This window comes from Scomber japonicus, chromosome 22 (assembly GCF_027409825.1).
Source record: "Scomber japonicus isolate fScoJap1 chromosome 22, fScoJap1.pri, whole genome shotgun sequence".
Lineage (NCBI taxonomy): Eukaryota > Metazoa > Chordata > Actinopteri > Scombriformes > Scombridae > Scomber > Scomber japonicus.
Genome location: NC_070599.1, coordinates 19,673,060 through 19,690,285, shown reverse-complemented (window position 1 = coordinate 19,690,285; position 17,226 = coordinate 19,673,060). Strand labels below are relative to the sequence as shown.

At 38.9% G+C, this 17,226-nt stretch overlaps 1 protein-coding gene across 2 annotated transcripts in view; it reads left to right on the top strand.

Annotated features, from left to right (window-relative positions):
- Positions 1-4,478: 4,478 nt before the first annotated feature.
- The window catches only part of LOC128384299 (solute carrier family 12 member 6-like), a 34,869-nt gene continuing 22,121 nt past the window's right edge, over positions 4,479-17,226 (top strand). For both annotated transcript variants that reach the window (XM_053343849.1, XM_053343850.1), the window contains exons 1-5: positions 4,479-4,707; positions 10,240-10,334; positions 10,971-11,099; positions 15,061-15,207; positions 16,039-16,093. In XM_053343849.1, the coding sequence (XP_053199824.1) occupies positions 4,479-4,707; positions 10,240-10,334; positions 10,971-11,099; positions 15,061-15,207; positions 16,039-16,093 (655 nt within the window). The remainder of the gene's footprint in view (positions 4,708-10,239; positions 10,335-10,970; positions 11,100-15,060; positions 15,208-16,038; positions 16,094-17,226) is intronic.

Sequence of the window (17,226 nt, the reverse complement as noted above, 5' to 3'; positions counted from 1 at the left end):
ATGGCTAACACTAGCTTCGGCTTCATCCTCCTCTCCTCTCCTCTCTTTCTCTCTCTCTCTTTCTCTCCACCTCTCCCTACAGGAGTGATGGCTCAACCCTCACTTGTGCATATATATATTTACCTGCTGCTTAATTCATTTTAATAGGCTAATTATTACTCCCTCCTTCCGTTTGTTATGTGTTGTAATAATAATAATAATGATAATAATAAGCTGTGAGGCGTTCAGGTACCGGTTCAAGCCGGTTGTTGTAGCCAGCTTCACACAGATGCCGCAGTCCTTTTGTTATGATTAAGAATAATACATAAAATATAAAAGATGCTCCGAAGAAAATGTTAAAACAACAATCACCCGCTCCTCATCTTCTCCTATTAATACAACATCTAATGATAATAATAATAATAATAATCTGTGAGGCGTTCACGGACTGGATCTTCTCCTTGTGTTATAATAATAATAATGATCTGTGAGGCGTTCATGGACTGGATCGTCTGCTTGTATTAGAATAATAATGATCTTTGAGGCGTTCACGGACTGGATCTCCTCCTTGCGTTATAATAATATTAATGATCTGTGAGGCGTTCACGGACTCGATCTTCTCTGTTTTTATGTGTTATAGTAATATTGATCTGTGAGGCGTTCACGGACTGGATCTTCTCCTTATTATAACATATCCTCTGTTTATAGGTGTTTAAATAGTACTCTGTGAGGCGTTCACAGACCGGTTCAAGCCAGAATTATTATGGCTAGCTTAATTGGCTTAAGATGGGGGAACTGAGGAGCAAAGCAATGAAGGGGGGGTTTCCCTCAGGTTGTTAGATTGAGGGAGGACTAATAAAAGGATATTTTAATTGATGTCTTGATAGGCTCATGTTTTTGTGCTGTTAAATCCTTGTCTTGTGGATCATATCCTTTACAAGCTGCATTAATGTGACAGACTTGACAGCTAGATGAGATGACAGGATGTTATCTCCTTATTTTTAATGCAATGTCTTATGATTGTTCATTAAAATAATAATTTAGGTGCTTTAAAGGCTGTGGAGGTGATACTCTTACCTCTTTCTTGCTCAATAATCAGTAATTTAATGTGATATTAGAGCCATTTAATTCTCATTTAATTGAGATTTTACACTATCATACTACTTAAATCAGTAAGACAGCCTTTAAAGTGTATAAAGAAGTAAAAACACATAACCAAATTAGCCTAACAAATCATAATATGGCTGATTAGTGTGTGATGAGATACTACAAATGTAACCGAAGATGATATAAATGATCTAATGAGCACGAATGACATCGAAGAATCGAGGCTGAATTAGCAGAAAAGTAGAACAAAATGTACCACGCTGCGTCACGGTCTTATATTACTGAAACAGTGGACACTAGAGAGGTTTTAATGTCACCAAAACTGATGCAAAAAAACCCCACAATATATTACAGCTTTTGTCTTGTATTGACCATAATGGTACATATAGGAGGAAGATTGTAAAGAGGTTGTTTTGAATTGAATTTCAGGGTTAATTTTGACAGTAAAGCCAAAACCCACAATATATGACAGCTTTTATCCTATATCGACCACACTGGAACATTTATTAAATTAAAAGGAGCCTAAAAAGGTTGTTTAGTGTGTTTGACAGTGAAGTTGTGTCACATTTAATTCCCTCCTCTTACTCAAGCTGAAGGCATGCAGTCCAGGCTCTTAGGCTCTTATTATAATTGCCCGTAGTCATGAATGTGTCTGTCTAGACCAATAACCTCCCTGGTGTGTTTCCCAGACTCCCATGCAGAGAGAGAAGCCCCAAACCCCCCACCCCACCCCACTACCCCTCCTCTGTGCATTTTCCCCTTTTTGCAGCATTCAAATGAAGCTGGAAGTTTGTGAAAATACAACCTCCTCCTCCTCCTCCTCTTCCTCCCTCCCTCCTCTTCCCAGGTAGCTTGAAAGACGAGTATTACCGCTCCTTCTTTTTTAGACTGTTGTGACACTTCTCTCTCTCTCTACCTCCTCTTCCATCCATCTCTGTCTTGAGTGTGGACAGAAGGAGCAGAGCGTGTGAAGGGGGGAAGAAGAAAAAAAATAAAAAGGGAGAGCTATCCCGATGTGTCTGCGTGCCGAGAGAGAGAAAACAGGCAGCAGCTACCGGCACAACCGGTTGGAACCGCTCTTCTCTCCCCCCCTTTTTCTTTTTTTCTTTTCTTTTTTTTTTAAATGTATAATTAAATTATGAAGTGAAGCTAAAACAACAATTCAGGAGCCGTAGCCTTCACCTGTCCTGTAAGACGAGGGCGAGGAGGAGGAGGAGGAGGAGGAGGAGGAAGAGTGAGTTGGTTAGTTGACTTTGCACCTGCGGGGCAAACGAGGAGGTTAAGACGGGTTATTGTTTCACCCTTCCTTCATTTTTAGAGTCTGCGGTTCACCTCAGTCAGTCACTCATTGATCAGTTATTAGTCAGACATATAGGAGTTTGTTTAAGCTGGTAATGATAATTTTTTTAATTCAATAAAACAGAATATATGATTAATTCTTCTTCTTGTGTTTTTTAATATATAACTGTGACTGAGTGAGAGATTAAGAGTGTGATTTAATTATGATGCTGTTTCTACATTTCTTCCCAGAGTTAGTTTATCTAAGTAGACCGACAGATAAAGGGTGTTTGTAGTTGATAATAATGTTTATATATATATATGTACTTTTATATTTGATAATGTTATAGCAGATTAGAGTAAGACATGACTGAGACCATTGGCTAAGTAAGTAAGTCCGTACTATATCATCATATTTTCTAGCGTTGGGGGCAAAACTGATCGATTGCAGATATCATTTGCAGGAGATTGATACCTTTTTTAAATAAGCCGATACCCAGCCGTAGAGATAAGGCCTTTGAACAGCTGTAGTGGCAGTAAAGATCGTTCCAGCCAGGTGTGTAAGGTACATTGTGAGATTAGTCTGTTGTCTATATAATGTCAGAAAATGATAAAAAAAATGTTCCTAAAGGCCAAAATAACATCATTAAATATCTTGATTTGTCCTGATGAGCCAAAAGTTTCAGTTTACAGTCAAAAGAAGAAGCAGGAAGTATTTATCTGTATGAGTTTATATGAATTTGAGAGGCTGAAGCCAGAGAAGTTCAGACAAAATGACCAAAAAAATGACTCATTAATAAGCAGAATAAGTAATAATTCATTTTCTTTTGATCGTCTAATTGAGAAATCGACTAATTATTGCAACTCTAGAAAAACACGTGGAACCAGAGAAGTTAAAATAATAATAGTTTGTTTGTTTTTTTACTTTTATTTTTATTTATTACTCTTTCTTTTTCTCTCTGTCCTGACCTGCCAAGGGGACAATGGATGAAAACTAGCTATCTTAGCTAACTCCGGTGCATTTATGTTTTAATTTGAAATGTTCATGAATGTACACTTCCCCTTTTTAAATAAATAAACTAAACCAAAAAAAAAGTTTAATTTAGTAGTAAAATAATTGAGGATTCATTTCCAGTTGTAGAAAAATCATGACAGACAAACTTAAACCCTTAAACCCTTAAACCCTGAGCTGCTCTGCTTCCCTTTCAGCTCCTCTCTTCTTCTTCTATGGTTGATGTTCTTCACGTCACTACAACAGAAGAAACTTTGTCACAACTGTTAAAACTGATTTTCTTCACAAGCGAACACATGACACACAAACGCTGCTCGCTCTTTAACCCTCATTTCTACGCCCAGTTACCAAAACGGCTACAAAAAACCACGAGCTGGAAATGTTTTTATAGACTCAGATAATTCATTTTCATTCATTGAGTTCATTAATTTAAATAAAAACAGGCCGTCGTTGCCGTAGAAACTAACATGTGCTTTGTTTTTTTCTCCTTCTCCTTGTCTCTCCTTCACTCTGTCAACAGGTGCCGTCAGCAGAGAGACAGTTTTTTTTTTTTTTTTTTTTGCAAGTCAGACGCCCTTCTGGTGACGTTTTTGAGAAGAAGAAGAAAAACCAGTTTACAGACGCAGGAACGCTCCGATCAAGATCAGAACATCTCAAGATCAATTTTTCAGATTACAAAGCCGAGAGAGAGTCGAGAGTGAAAGCCGGCGACTGATTCATCCTCACTTCCTGGAATCAGAAGAAGAAGAAGCTCCATGTAACTTCACTTCATTATCAAACAGCAGCTGATACATTTTAAGTCACACACACACACACACACACACACACACACACACACACACAAGATCCGAGCGAGGCCCCCGCCGCCGCCGCTGCTGCCGCCATCGTCACGGAGATTCTTTCACATGCCTGCTGGCGGCCAATCAGCGCGCTCCAATGGAGAATCGCAGCTGCGGCAGATTAAACTTTAGAGGCCGCCGTTACCTCAGCATCACCTGGGAGATCGCCTAGCCCCCCCCCCCTCCCCCCTCTTCGTCCTTCTTCTCCTGCATCCCCTACACAACTTCCTCTTCCTTCCTCTACTTTTCACAATAACGTCGCCATGGCATCGGTGCGGTTCACGGTGACTCCCACCAAGGCGGAGGACCTCCCCGGATTGTCGGACACGTCGCCTGACATCAGCTCCCGCTCGGCCGCCCGCGTCCGCTTCGGCTCGAGTCAGAGCGTCAACCGGAGCGACCCGCTCAGCGAGGGCTCGGGGGGACTGACGACCACCACGGGTACGACGGGGGGAGGAGCCGACACGCCGGACTTCAGCAACGTGGATCAAGGTGAGCTTCTTTTTTTTTCTTTTTATGTTTTTATAACGGGGCTCGTAAAAGAGAAAGAGAGGAGAGAAAGTAAAACAAGATCACACACACGCACACACACACACACACACACACGCCCTGTTGTAAAAACTGGATCTAATCCCACGAGACTCTCCTCACACACACAGTTTTAATCCACATGTTTGAGACCCGTAAAGCCGGGCCACTCCTCCGCCGTGACTCACCGGCTGAGAAAGGAGCGCGTAGTGAACAGGTGACCCCGTCGTCACCTTTGTACAGAGTGGCAGCAGAGACTGGATTCACATTAACGTCTCTGCGTGTGTGTGTGTAACTAACGGCAACGGCAGTGGCAGCTCAGGAGGAATGGAGATACACCCCCCCCCCCCACCCCCCCCTCTCTAAACTCTAGTGAGGTTATGTTTTAGGTCTTCTGTCAATCAGAAGCTCTAACGGGAATAGAAATCAATATATAACTCAGTTTTTAGGCTCATTTAAAGGAAGGAAGGGAGGAAAGAAGGAAGGAGGGAGGGAGGGAGGGAGAGAGAAAGGAAAAGAGGGAGGGAAGGAGAAAGGAAAAGAGGAAGGGAGGAAGGAAGGAAGAAAAGGAGGAAGGAAGGAGGGAACGAAAGGAGGAAGGACGAAGGGAGGAAAGGAACGAAGGAAGGGAGGAAAGAAGGAAGGGAGGAAGGAGGGAGGGAGAAAGGAAAAGAGCAAAGGAGGAAAGAAGGAAGGGTGGAAGGTAGGGGAGAAGGAAGGAGGGAAGGAAAGAAGGACAGAGGGAAAGAGGAAGCGGGATGGAGGAAGGGAGGAAAGAGAGAGGAAGGAAAGAAAGAAGAAGGGAGGGAGGAAGGACAGATGGAAGGAAGAAAAGGAGAAAGGAAGGAAAGGAGGGAGGAAAGGAAAGAACCCACAGGCAACAAGCCCTGGAGGGAGATAATGAATATTTAAGATATCATGATATAAAAGTGATTAACCCTTTATTGGGCAAATAATTATATTTGGTAACTTCTGTAAATATCCCAGAATATCCTTCCTTCCTTCCTTCCTTCCTTCCTTTCCTTCCTCCCTGCCTTCTTTCTTCCCTTCCTCTCTTCCTTTCTCCCTCCCTCGTTCCTTATTTCCTCCGTCCTTCCTTCCTTTCCTTCCTTCCATCTGTTCTTCCTCCCTCCCTCCTTCTCTCCTCCCTTCCTTCCTTCTTTCCTCCATCCCCCTTTCTTCTTCCTACCTCCCTCCTTCTCTCTTTCTTTCCTCCCCCCTACCTTCCTTCCTTCCTTCCTTCCTTCCTCCCTTCCTTTCAATGAGTGTCCTATAAAGGGTTAAACAGCCAGGAGTGTGAAAATTATTTTTTTTTAAATTTATTTTGATGTTGCTAGTTATCTCATTTGCACCTTTTTTAAAAGTAAAAAGCCTTTCCACAAATAATTTTAAAAATATTTTGTATATTTTATATTTTATGAGTTGTATCTCCACTTTAGGAAACATTGCACCTATTAAGGTATTAAAAAATGCAAACACAAACACACAATAAGTCATTAATTCATTTAAGTTTTCAGACATCTCTTAAAATGTCTCTTTTACAGGAATCAAAGAAAGAAAGAGGCTATTTTTTTCACAGCTTTAAAATGAAACCGTGTATTTTTAAATGTGTTTCTGACTCATTTCGAACTCTCTCAGCAGTCGTTGTGAATGAAGCAACACTCGAGCTCCAAAAACAGCGAGAACACAAAAAGAGATCTCCGCACGCCTGTTTGTGTGAGCTTAGTGTAGGTTTCACTTCCCCTCCTCCTCCCCTCCGCCGCCCCTCCTCCTCCGCCTACCTGCAGCTCTCTCTACTTTAATGTTAGCTGACACCGGCAACCTTTTCATGCCGCTTCAGTTATTAAAAAAAGTGTTTAATAAAAAATAAAAAATAAAAAACTCTGGCTGCTATGACGGAGCAGTTGGTTAGTGTGCGAGTTATTCACTTTCCAAAATAAAGTGTTTAAGAATAGCAACGCTGATTCACAGACTCAATAAAGAGGTGTGGAGGGGAGGGAGGGAGGGAGGGAGGGAGGGAGGGGAGGCATTTCTAACAGTGGAGAGATGTAACTGTATTAGCCGCTCTGATCCACTTAAGCAGCTGCATGGTAGTAAGATGCTGCTGCTGCTCCTTAATAAGCTTCCATAAATAGAAATCGAGCCGTTTAATCCGATTGAGTTTCGATCAGGAGAGAAAGAGGGAGTGAATGAGTGAGTGAGTGTGAGAGAGGGAGAGGGAGAGAAGAGAGAGAGACTGTTCATCACTCACTCTTTAAAAAAGAAAAGGAGGGTTAGGAATAATAAGTTAATGAATGAAGGAGATGAAGTGGAAAGGTGGGAAGGAGTCAGACGGACGGAGAGAGAGAAGAAGGTCAGATGCTCGGTGATGCATTACTGTTGACACCAATAAAGTTAGCTACTGAATTAAATGAAACACACACACACACACACACACACACAAATATACACTCACTCACACACACATATACAGACTCACACCTATACACACACACTCACACACACATACACACTCACACACACACACACACACACACATATACACATTCATATACGCATTCACACACATACACGCAAACTCATACACACACACACACACACACACATCTGGTTCTAACCGCTTTCTGCTTCACTGGCTGGCCACACACACATACACACACACACTCACACTCACACACACACACACACACACAGAAACACATTAAGGTGTCAAACTCAGGTGCGGTAATCTCAGGTGCAGGATTTGGGACTCCTGGGGGCAGAAACACACACACACACACACACACACACACACACACACACACACACACACACACACACACACACACACACACACCCAGCTGTACATGTGCGTTCCCTGGTGTTCGGTGGAGTGTGAACACAGCTGAGGTATTTACAGGACAGGACAGAACAGGATCTCAGCCTGCAGCAGTAACTCAGGTGTGATAGGTTGTGTTTTTTTAAGTGGATTTTTTTTAAGCACCAAATTAGAACTAAAAAAATTATTAAAGCTCTTTAAATATCAATTAATTAATGAATTAATCATCTTTAGTGATTTAAACATGTAACAAAGGGTTAGGGTTAGTTAAAGGTGAAAAGAAGGAAGGAAAGGAAAGAAGGAAGGGAGGAAGGAAAAGAAAGGAAGATAGGAGAGAGGAAGGAAGGAAAGGAAGGAAGGAAAGAAGGAGGAAAGGAAAGAAAGAAGGAAGGGAGGAAGGAAAGGAAAAAAGGTAGGAGGGAGGAAGGAAAGGAAGGAGGGAGGGAGGGAGGGAGGGAGGAAGGGAAGGCATTAAAACACATATTTGTTGTTATAGCAACTACTAGTTTTTTCTATTCTATAATTAGAGATGTCTTCAAAATGATGAACTAATAACTTAATTAGCTAATTATCTCCATACGATCAGATTACAGTACAACAAATCTTTAGTAAATAAGAGGGAGGGAAAAAAAGAGGATTCATGTTGAAGCAGTTTTTCTGGAGAAGTCTTTTTGTCATCAGGCCGGTCGGTCAGGCCGAGCGGTGAAGCGCTGACGTCATCGTCCGTCATCGTCTCGAGCGTCCTGATCAACAGGTTGGAGACGCAGAGACGCAGACACTGATTCATATCTATCCAGTCAACCAAAAACCAACCTCTTTTATATTCTGGGTTTATTTGAGTATGAATAAGTTTTAAAGGTTTAGTTAATGTTTCCCCTCTTGGTGCTCGAGCTGCTTCATATTAACCAGCTGCTTGTTGTTCTTTGTCTCAGTTTCACTCTATCAGGATGGGAAGTTAACGCCCACCAGCCAAATGCCAGCGTTTCTTCTTTAAACGGCTGACGACTGTTCTGTTCTGTTCCTTTTTTTTTTTTTTTTTTTTTTAAACCTGCTGACGTTTTCTACTTCTCTGATAAGATAGTAAAAAAGCTGCATGTTTCTCATTCAGGCGATGACGTAATCACTCACTCACATATCTAAGAGTGAAATTCAGATGTTGTCAAAATTAGCAGCAGCCGCCAGCTACACGCTAAAATATACATGTGGATTATATATGTGGAAGTTTTATATAAATATAAGAAAATAGGAAGTGCAGCTTTAATTAAATTAGTTATGGAAAACTCCTAAAACGTAACCTAAAACTATGAAGACACATATTTATTTAATCTGGCTTTTAATTTGTGTCATTTTAACTTATTTTTACTAAATGTCTAATTTTATACAAATGCTCTAATTTTATTTATTTATTTATTTATTTATTTATATATTTATAAAATATTTATTGTGCTCTATAAATAAAGTTTGTTATTATTATTATTATTATTATTATTATTGTTTTTTATTTATTTATTATTATTAATAAAATAATAATAATAATATGATTTATATATATATATATATATATATATATATTTTATTTTATTTCTAATTTATTTCTGAGCTATATCCCTTCTATAGTGCTCTATAAATAAATTAAAAATCATTATAAATAAAACAATGGTAATCAGTTGAGGGGCGGGTCTTTAGTCGCCATTTAATAGATTAAAAAAATTAAACTTCCTGAACTTATATTTCCGCTATTATCAGTTTGATTAAATAATTAAAGGGAAACACACGCAGCAGCGAAGCAACAAAGTCCTTAAATGTTTGTTTGTTTGTTTGTTTGTTTGTCGTGTGTGTGCGTTGCTTCGTGCCGTGCGTGATGAGCCTCCTCGTGTTAAGTGTGACGCCGCGTCCGTTTTGCTGGCGTTAAAGCGGGGGGCGGAGGGGGGGAAGTGATGTTGCTGACTCAGACGCTGCTGATGCAGTCGTCTGTGCTGACTGCGGCGGAAACTGAGCAGGCGACATGGTGGCCATTTCATCAACGTGTGTGTGTGTGTGTGTGTGTGTGTGTGTGTGTGTGTGTGTGTGTGTGTGTGTGTGTGTGTGTGTGTGTGTGTGTGTGTGTGTGTGTGTGTGTGTGTGTGTGTGTGTGTGTGTGTGTGTGTGTGTGACTCCACCTCGCTGAGCTGTGATGACAGTGATGAAAATGGCCACCAGATGATTTCCTGCTGCGTCACTCTTTCCCTTTTGTTCCTCTCTCTCTCTCTCACTCTTTCTCACTCACTCTCTCACTCATTCACTCTCTCTCTCTCTCTCTCTCTTCCTCACTCACTCACTCTCTCTCTCACTCTCTCTCTCACTCTCTCTCTCTCTCTCCATCACTCTCTCACTCTCTCTCTCTCACTCACTCACTCACTCTCTCTCTCACTCTCTCTCTCTCTCTCCATCACTCTCTCACTCACTCACTCTCTCTCTCTCTCTCTCTCTCTCTCTCTCTCTCTCTTCCTCACTCACTCACTCTCTCTCTCACTCTCTCTCTCTCTCTCTCCATCACTCTCTCACTCTCTCTCTCTCTCTCACTCACTCACTCACTCACTCACTCACTATCTCTCTATCTCTCTCTCTCTCTCCTTTTTCCTTTTTATCCCCCTGTCACATAATCCCTTCTTCTTCTTCTCTTGTTTCTCTTCTTCTAGGTGATGGAAACTCTAAAATCTCCAGTGTGTACATCAACAACACTCACGGCGTGGACGACGACGACTTCTACGACAGAAACTTGGCCTTATTTGAGGTTCGAATCAAAACACACACAAAAAAAACTGTTATCTCTTTCAAGCACATTCCTCAATTTAAAAAGCACCTTTTTCTTTCCTAAAAAATATCCACTATCTCTTTTTTTTTATTTTTTATTATCACACACGGATAAAAAACAGACCCTCTCTCACACAGTGGCTTTTTATTTGCCAAACTGTCTGATAACACAGACCCAAAAATAACCAACATTTGGCTGACTGCAGATAAATTGGAAACTGGAAACCGCCCAGTCTTCTTCCTCTCTCTCCCACTTCTTTTAACAAGCCTCCCCAATATCCTTTTTCTTTCGCCTCCTTCTTCTTCACTCTCTCCCTCTTTCTCTTGTCTTATCTGTTGCTGTCTTCCACTCACTCTCTCTCCCTCTCTCTGTCTCTGTCTCTGTCTCTCTCTCTTTCTGTCTCTCTCTCTCTCTCTCTCTCTCTCTCTCTCTCTCTCTCTCTCTCTCTCTCTCTCTCTCTCTCCCCTTCCTTTTTTTACCTTTCTTGTCACCTCACCCTTCCCTCTGCCCACTCTATTTTTACTCTGAATCAATCCCCTCCCCTCCCCCCTTCTCCCCTTCCGCTCCCCCTCTCCCTCTCTCTCCCCCTCTCCCGCTTTCTTTTTCATCACACAGGAGGAGATGGACACTCGGCCAAAAGTGTCTTCTCTGCTCAACCGCCTGGCCAACTACACCAACCTGACGCAGGGTGCCAAGGAACACGAGGAGGCCGAGAGCATCGGAGAGAAGAAGAAACCTTACAAGGTATTAAAAAAACTTCAGTCACAATTTGGACTTTATAATAAACTATAATTAACTCCTCCTACATTTGTTGTGTGGTAAAAACACCTCAGTGACACAATAAAAGCCCATAAAACACAGATAAGCACCTACAGTGTTTAAGTAATGGAATATATGATGATTTGACTCCTACTAAACGCTCTCATACCAGCAATAATATTTAACTCCAGAAACTCATCAAGCAGCTGCTTTGTCAGAAATACAACAGTTTTTTAATTGATTTATTTATTAACTTATTTTTTTATTATTATTTTTATTTTTATTTATTTTATTTTATTATTATTATTTTTATTTATTTTATTTTATTATTATTTTTTATATTTATTTTATTTTATTATTATTTTTTATTATTATTTTTATTTTATTTTATTTTATTATTTATTTTATTTTATTATTTTTATTTTATTTTATTTTATAATTATTATTTTTATTTATTTTATTTTATTATTATTATTTTTTTTTCTTCTAAATTATTCTTGGTTGTGAAGAAAAAGTTTATACATCGTTTCTGTGTATTAATCTTAAAATAAAAAAAAAGAAAATAAATTAAAAAAAGAAATACAACAGAGAAGTTTTTACAGCACTTATAAAAAGTATTCACCCCCCCCTTGATGGTTTCCCCCTTTTTTTAACCTTTACATACTGACTCATAATTAGCTTAATGAAGGATTAATCAAACTCTTGCACACTTAATCAGATTTGTACGTATGTGACAACAGAGCAAAGTAACAAAAGTTGGAGCTCTTCATCTAAAAGACTTCCTGAAATATTTAAAACTGATCCCCTGTCAAAAACGAGCAGGTCTCCTAGATGAATTTTTGATGAACGGCGGCTTTCAGTTGCAAGAACATTAGTGCCACATTTACAGCATTTTCCTGTCCACCGCTCCACATTAGAAGCCACTCTGTGTTTGGCTAATCGGACGCTTTTAATGACTTAATTGCATCAATAGGAAATGTCGGGGTCAGCTTCGATGCGACTCGGTGGATAATTAACAGTAAACGAGCGAGGCCGATTGATTGAGATGCAATTAAGAAAACAATAAAGCTGAAGTACATTCGTGCCGGTGGATCTCTGTCGAGCGTGTGAAGGCAGTTTACAGGAACAGCAGATTCCCCCCTTCACTAACAATGAAAATCAATCATTCACTTTTCATACATAGTAATATAACACAAAGTAATAAAAAAAAAATTGTATTATTTTTATTTATTTATTTATTATTATTATTTTTTTAAATTATTATTGTTTTTATTTATTTATTATTATTATTTTTAATTATTATTATTATTATTTATTATTATTTTTTTTTTATTATTATTATTATTATTATTTTTATTTATTTTATTTTATTATTTTTTATTATTATTTTTCTTTATTGTATTTTATTATTTTTTAATTATTATTTTCATTTATTTTATTATTCTTATTTATTTATTTATTTTTATTCTAATTTATTCTTGGTTATTGGTATGTTTTTTTTCTTCTTTTCTTTCTTTGGTTTTTTAAATGTTTATGAAGAAAATGTTATACCTTGTTTCTGTTTATTAATCTTAAAATCAATAAACAAGAAGTGGAAAAAAAGTAATATAACACAAAGTGATTTACGTAGTTAGAGACAAAACAAGAACTAAATAATGACTCATAATGAAAAAAGGAAGTGAAGAAACGCTGTCGTTACTGTCACGCATCTGCTAAGAGGAAGGAAACACACAACAATAATACACACACTCAACCAACACATGACAAAAAGATGCACACAATATATATATAATTAAAAAGGATTAAAAAAAAAAGAATAAATAATATAATATAAGAATAAATTATAAGAATAAAATTTAATAGACAAGAGAAGTGCAAGAATAGCCTGAGTTAAAAATTCAGGACCGCCAAAATAAAATAAAAGATTAATAAAATAAAGTCACTATAAACTAAAATAAATGGGCTAAACCATAAAGGGGAGACCGCCAAAATAAAATAACAAAAAACTAAAAAAAAGTGGGTGAAACCATAAAGAGGAGATATGATGAAGTAAAACCAGACAGAAAAGGTGCATTAAGGTGCAAGAAGAGGAAAATAATCAGTAAATTAAAAAAAATATATGTATAAAAAAGAGTCCGAGTAGTAAAGTAAATATCAAGAAGTAACTAAAAATTACAAATAAGTGAAAAATGTCTTCAAACATCATCAGGATTTTAACTGTAGCTGTTTTAAATGTGCTGTGGGACTCATTTACAGCACACGTACAGTCTCTCCTGTACTTTGTCTCGTGGTGTAACCGTCTCACACTAACGCAGCCGTAACCAATCAGGATCATAATTAAAGCTTTGATTGTGGCAGGTACAGGTACGAAGTTTAAATTCCTCCGTGATAACAGAGTGGTGTGACCTTAAATGACCTTTTTTTTTAAAACATGATAGTTGGTGATTGAACGTCTCTCCTAGATTACTTCTAGCTCCTTCTGTTTGCCCTCTTGACTCTGAAAGTACGATCGGACGTGACCCCGATCGACACCGCGGCCCTCCGCTGATAAGACACCCGGCTGAGATAGATAAGACAGTCTGTAGAGGTGGAGGAGGTTTAATTCACTACGTTTTCCACCTCGCTTTTTTTTTTTTTTTGGAGGATTTGGATAAATTTAGCCAACAAACCAAAAACACGACTTAACTGTCAAATCGGTGTGTTCAGTATAAGCATGAACTCAAAGTTTGATGGTTTAATACTGCGGAGGAAAAAAGAACATCTTAAATAGAGTCTTAAAAACATTATTCAGTCAGCTGATTATTATAATAAAAAGATCCAAAGTGAAAATATAGACAATATATAATAGTTCAAGTTCAAGTTTATTGTCATTCTACCCATATATATATATATATATATATATATATATATAAATAAATAATACATATAGAGGAACAAAATTGCATTATTTAAAACAACATATATACACACACACACTTAATAAATAAAAAATCCTAAACTAAGACGTAAGACATAAAAGCAGCAGTGATTAATTCATATTTATAATTCTAACGGCCTGTGGGAAGAAACTATTACTATTACACATTCTGTCTGTCTTTGCTTTAATCCAGCGCTATTTTAGGCTGCGTTCACACTGCAGGCAAATCTGATTCTAATCTGATTCCTTCTCATATCCGAAGTTATCTATTTTTAGTCCTGACTGTCCACACTGTTATTAGCAAGTGTCCCAATCAGATTTGGCTGTGTTCAGACTGGGCCACATTAATGACCAATCTGACAGGTTGCTATGGTAACGTCATCTAGTGTGTATTGTGTGATGTCATATAATTCCGACAGCAGAGAATATGGTTTGGTCCTCTGTCCATGGACTGATGTTTTCGGAGGAAAGGAGGAGGGGAAGGAAGGATGGTAGGAGGGAGGGAGGGAGGGAGGAAGGAAGGAGGGAAAGAAGAAAGGAAGGAAGGAAGGAAGGAAGGTAGGAGGGAGGGAGAAAAGAAAGAAAGGAAGGAAAGGAGGAAAGGAAAGGAGGGAGGGAGGAAAAGAGGAAGGAAGTAAGGAGAGAAGGAAAGAAGGAAGGGAAGAAAGAAGGAAGGGAGGAAGGAAAGGTGGAAAGGAGGAAAGGAGTAAGGAGGTAAGGAGAGAAGGAAGGAAGTAGGGAGAGAAGGAAGTGAGGAAAGAAGTATGGAAGGAGGAGGAAGCAAAGAAAGAGGGAAGGAGGGGAAGAATGAAAGAAAGAGGGGGTAAGGAAGGAAGGAAAGAAGGAAGGAAGGAAGGAACAGTCAAAAGAGACGGGGTCAGTTTGACCCGGGAGGACGACAGGAGGGTTAAAGAAGAAGCCACACGATGAAAGTTTGATCTTACCAAACCAACCCCGAGGGTAAAGAGTCACAGAGAGGAATCAGAGTTACCCTAATACCCCTCCTCTGTGTTCTCCTGCCTCCTCCAGTCTCCTCAGATGGGGACGTTCATGGGCGTCTACCTGCCGTGCCTGCAGAACATCTTCGGGGTGATCTTGTTCCTGCGGTTGACGTGGGTGGTGGGAACGGCCGGGGTCCTCCAGGCGCTCTGCATCGTCTTCATCTGCTGCTGCTGCGTGAGTGTTTGAACCCTCCTGTCAAAGTGAAACTGTCAAACCGTCTTTCTTCCTTCTTTCCTTCTTTCCTTCTTACCTCCCTTCCTTCTTTCCTTCTTTCCTTCTTTCCTTTCTTCCTTCTTACCTCCTTTCCTTCTTACCCCCCTTCCTTCTTTCCTTCCTTCCTTCCTTCTCTCTTTTTTCCTTCATCTTTCCTTCCTCCATCCCCTTTCTTCCTTCCTTCTGTCCTTCCTCCCTCCTTCTCTCTTTCCTCCCTCCCTCCCTCCTACCTTCCTTCCTTCCTTTCCTTCCTCCCTTCCTTCTTTCCTTTCCTCCCTTCCTTCCTCCCTCCTGTCCTTCCTTCTGTCCTTCCTTCCTCCTTCTTTCCTTCCCTCCTTCCTTTCTTCATTCCTTTCTACCTTCTTTCCTTCCTTCCTTCCTTCCTTCCTTCCTTCCTTCCTTCCTTCTCTCCTCTGTTCTTCCTTCCTCCCTTCCTCTTTTCCTTTCTCCCTCCCCCTTCCTTCCTTCTTTCCTCCCTCCCTCCCTCCTACCTTCCTTCCTTCCTTCTTTCCTCCCTTCCTGCTGTCCTTTCCTTTCCTCCCTTCCTTCCTCCCTCCTTTCCTTCCTTCCTCCCTCCTTTCCTTCCTTCTTCTTTCCTTTCTCCCTCCATTCTTCCCTCCCTCCCTTCCTTCCTTTCCTTCCTTCTTTGTTCCTTCCTTCCTTTCCTTCTTCCTTCCTTGACTCGAGGACAACAGCAGAGTTATAGTATATATATCACACATAACTTAAATTTAAAGGAATTAACTTTCCTAACTTGCTAAATTCTCTCTTTTTGTTTCGTCCTTCCTCCAGACGATGCTCACCGCTATATCGATGAGCGCCATCGCCACTAACGGAGTCGTACCAGGTATTCCTTCACCGCTCCGTCTCTCCTGTTCATCCTTTCATTACACATACATGGACTGAATGGTGTCAGTGTATCGTCGTAATCTAAGCGTTACTTTAGTTCATTTATAGCTTAGTAAAGACTATTAATTAATTATTTAGCTAAAAAAAAGTAAGTATTTGTTAGTTAGAGCTTAAATAATTCAGGATTAAGCTGCTTTTCTTTTTGCTTTGTCAGCATAAAGTTGATATTTTCACTTTTTGTTGCTGATTATTTAAAAGCAAAAGGTTAATTTACATTTTACAGACTAAATAATTACTAAAAAAAAGTATTATAGTAGTAATTATTTATCTCCTATCAGTGTCTGTGTTAGAGCTAGACTAATAAATCCACCAAGCCGATATATGGGCAGATATTAGCTCATTGCTGATATATATTGGTGGTGGTGTATACAGTAGCTATTTTTTGACATTTCAGTGCAAAAAATGTCAAAAAATGTTATTTAGAAATTTAGTTTTAGCTGTAAAAATGTCTCGTTAAGTACATATCTGTGTCACAACTCCCTTTATAAATGAATTAAATGGATTTTAAATTTTTTTTATTAAAATAAAGATCAGTATCCATCATTGATTTTCACAATAAAGGTAATAATTTATAGTAAAGGCTCAGAAAGGTAAATTGAGAGTCAGTTCATAGATAATAAACAGAATAAATGCCTTTCTTTTGTCTAAAATGGATTAAAATGTCTTGAATTGTAGGAGTTAAGGCATTAAATGTGATTTCAGTCTATCATTATTTTACATAAACCAAACAATCGACTTATTAATTAAAGTAAATGAATAATCAGAAGTCAGTTGGAGCTATAATGAAACTACTACAGTAATTAATTGCAGTCCTTTATAAATGACTTCAAAATAAACTCCATTTCAACCCACTGCAACAATAAAATCCTGCTTTTGCATTATTATATGTCTCATATTATATAATGTATGACATTTAGTGCTTGAAAAACTTAAAAATTAGTATTAAAAAGGTCTTAAAAGTCATTAAATCTGTACTTAAATATGTGCAGCTACCCTTTAATAATCCAGGCCGATCAGATTAAATCAATACAATATAAATATTAAAACCAATAAAGAAATAAAACACATTGT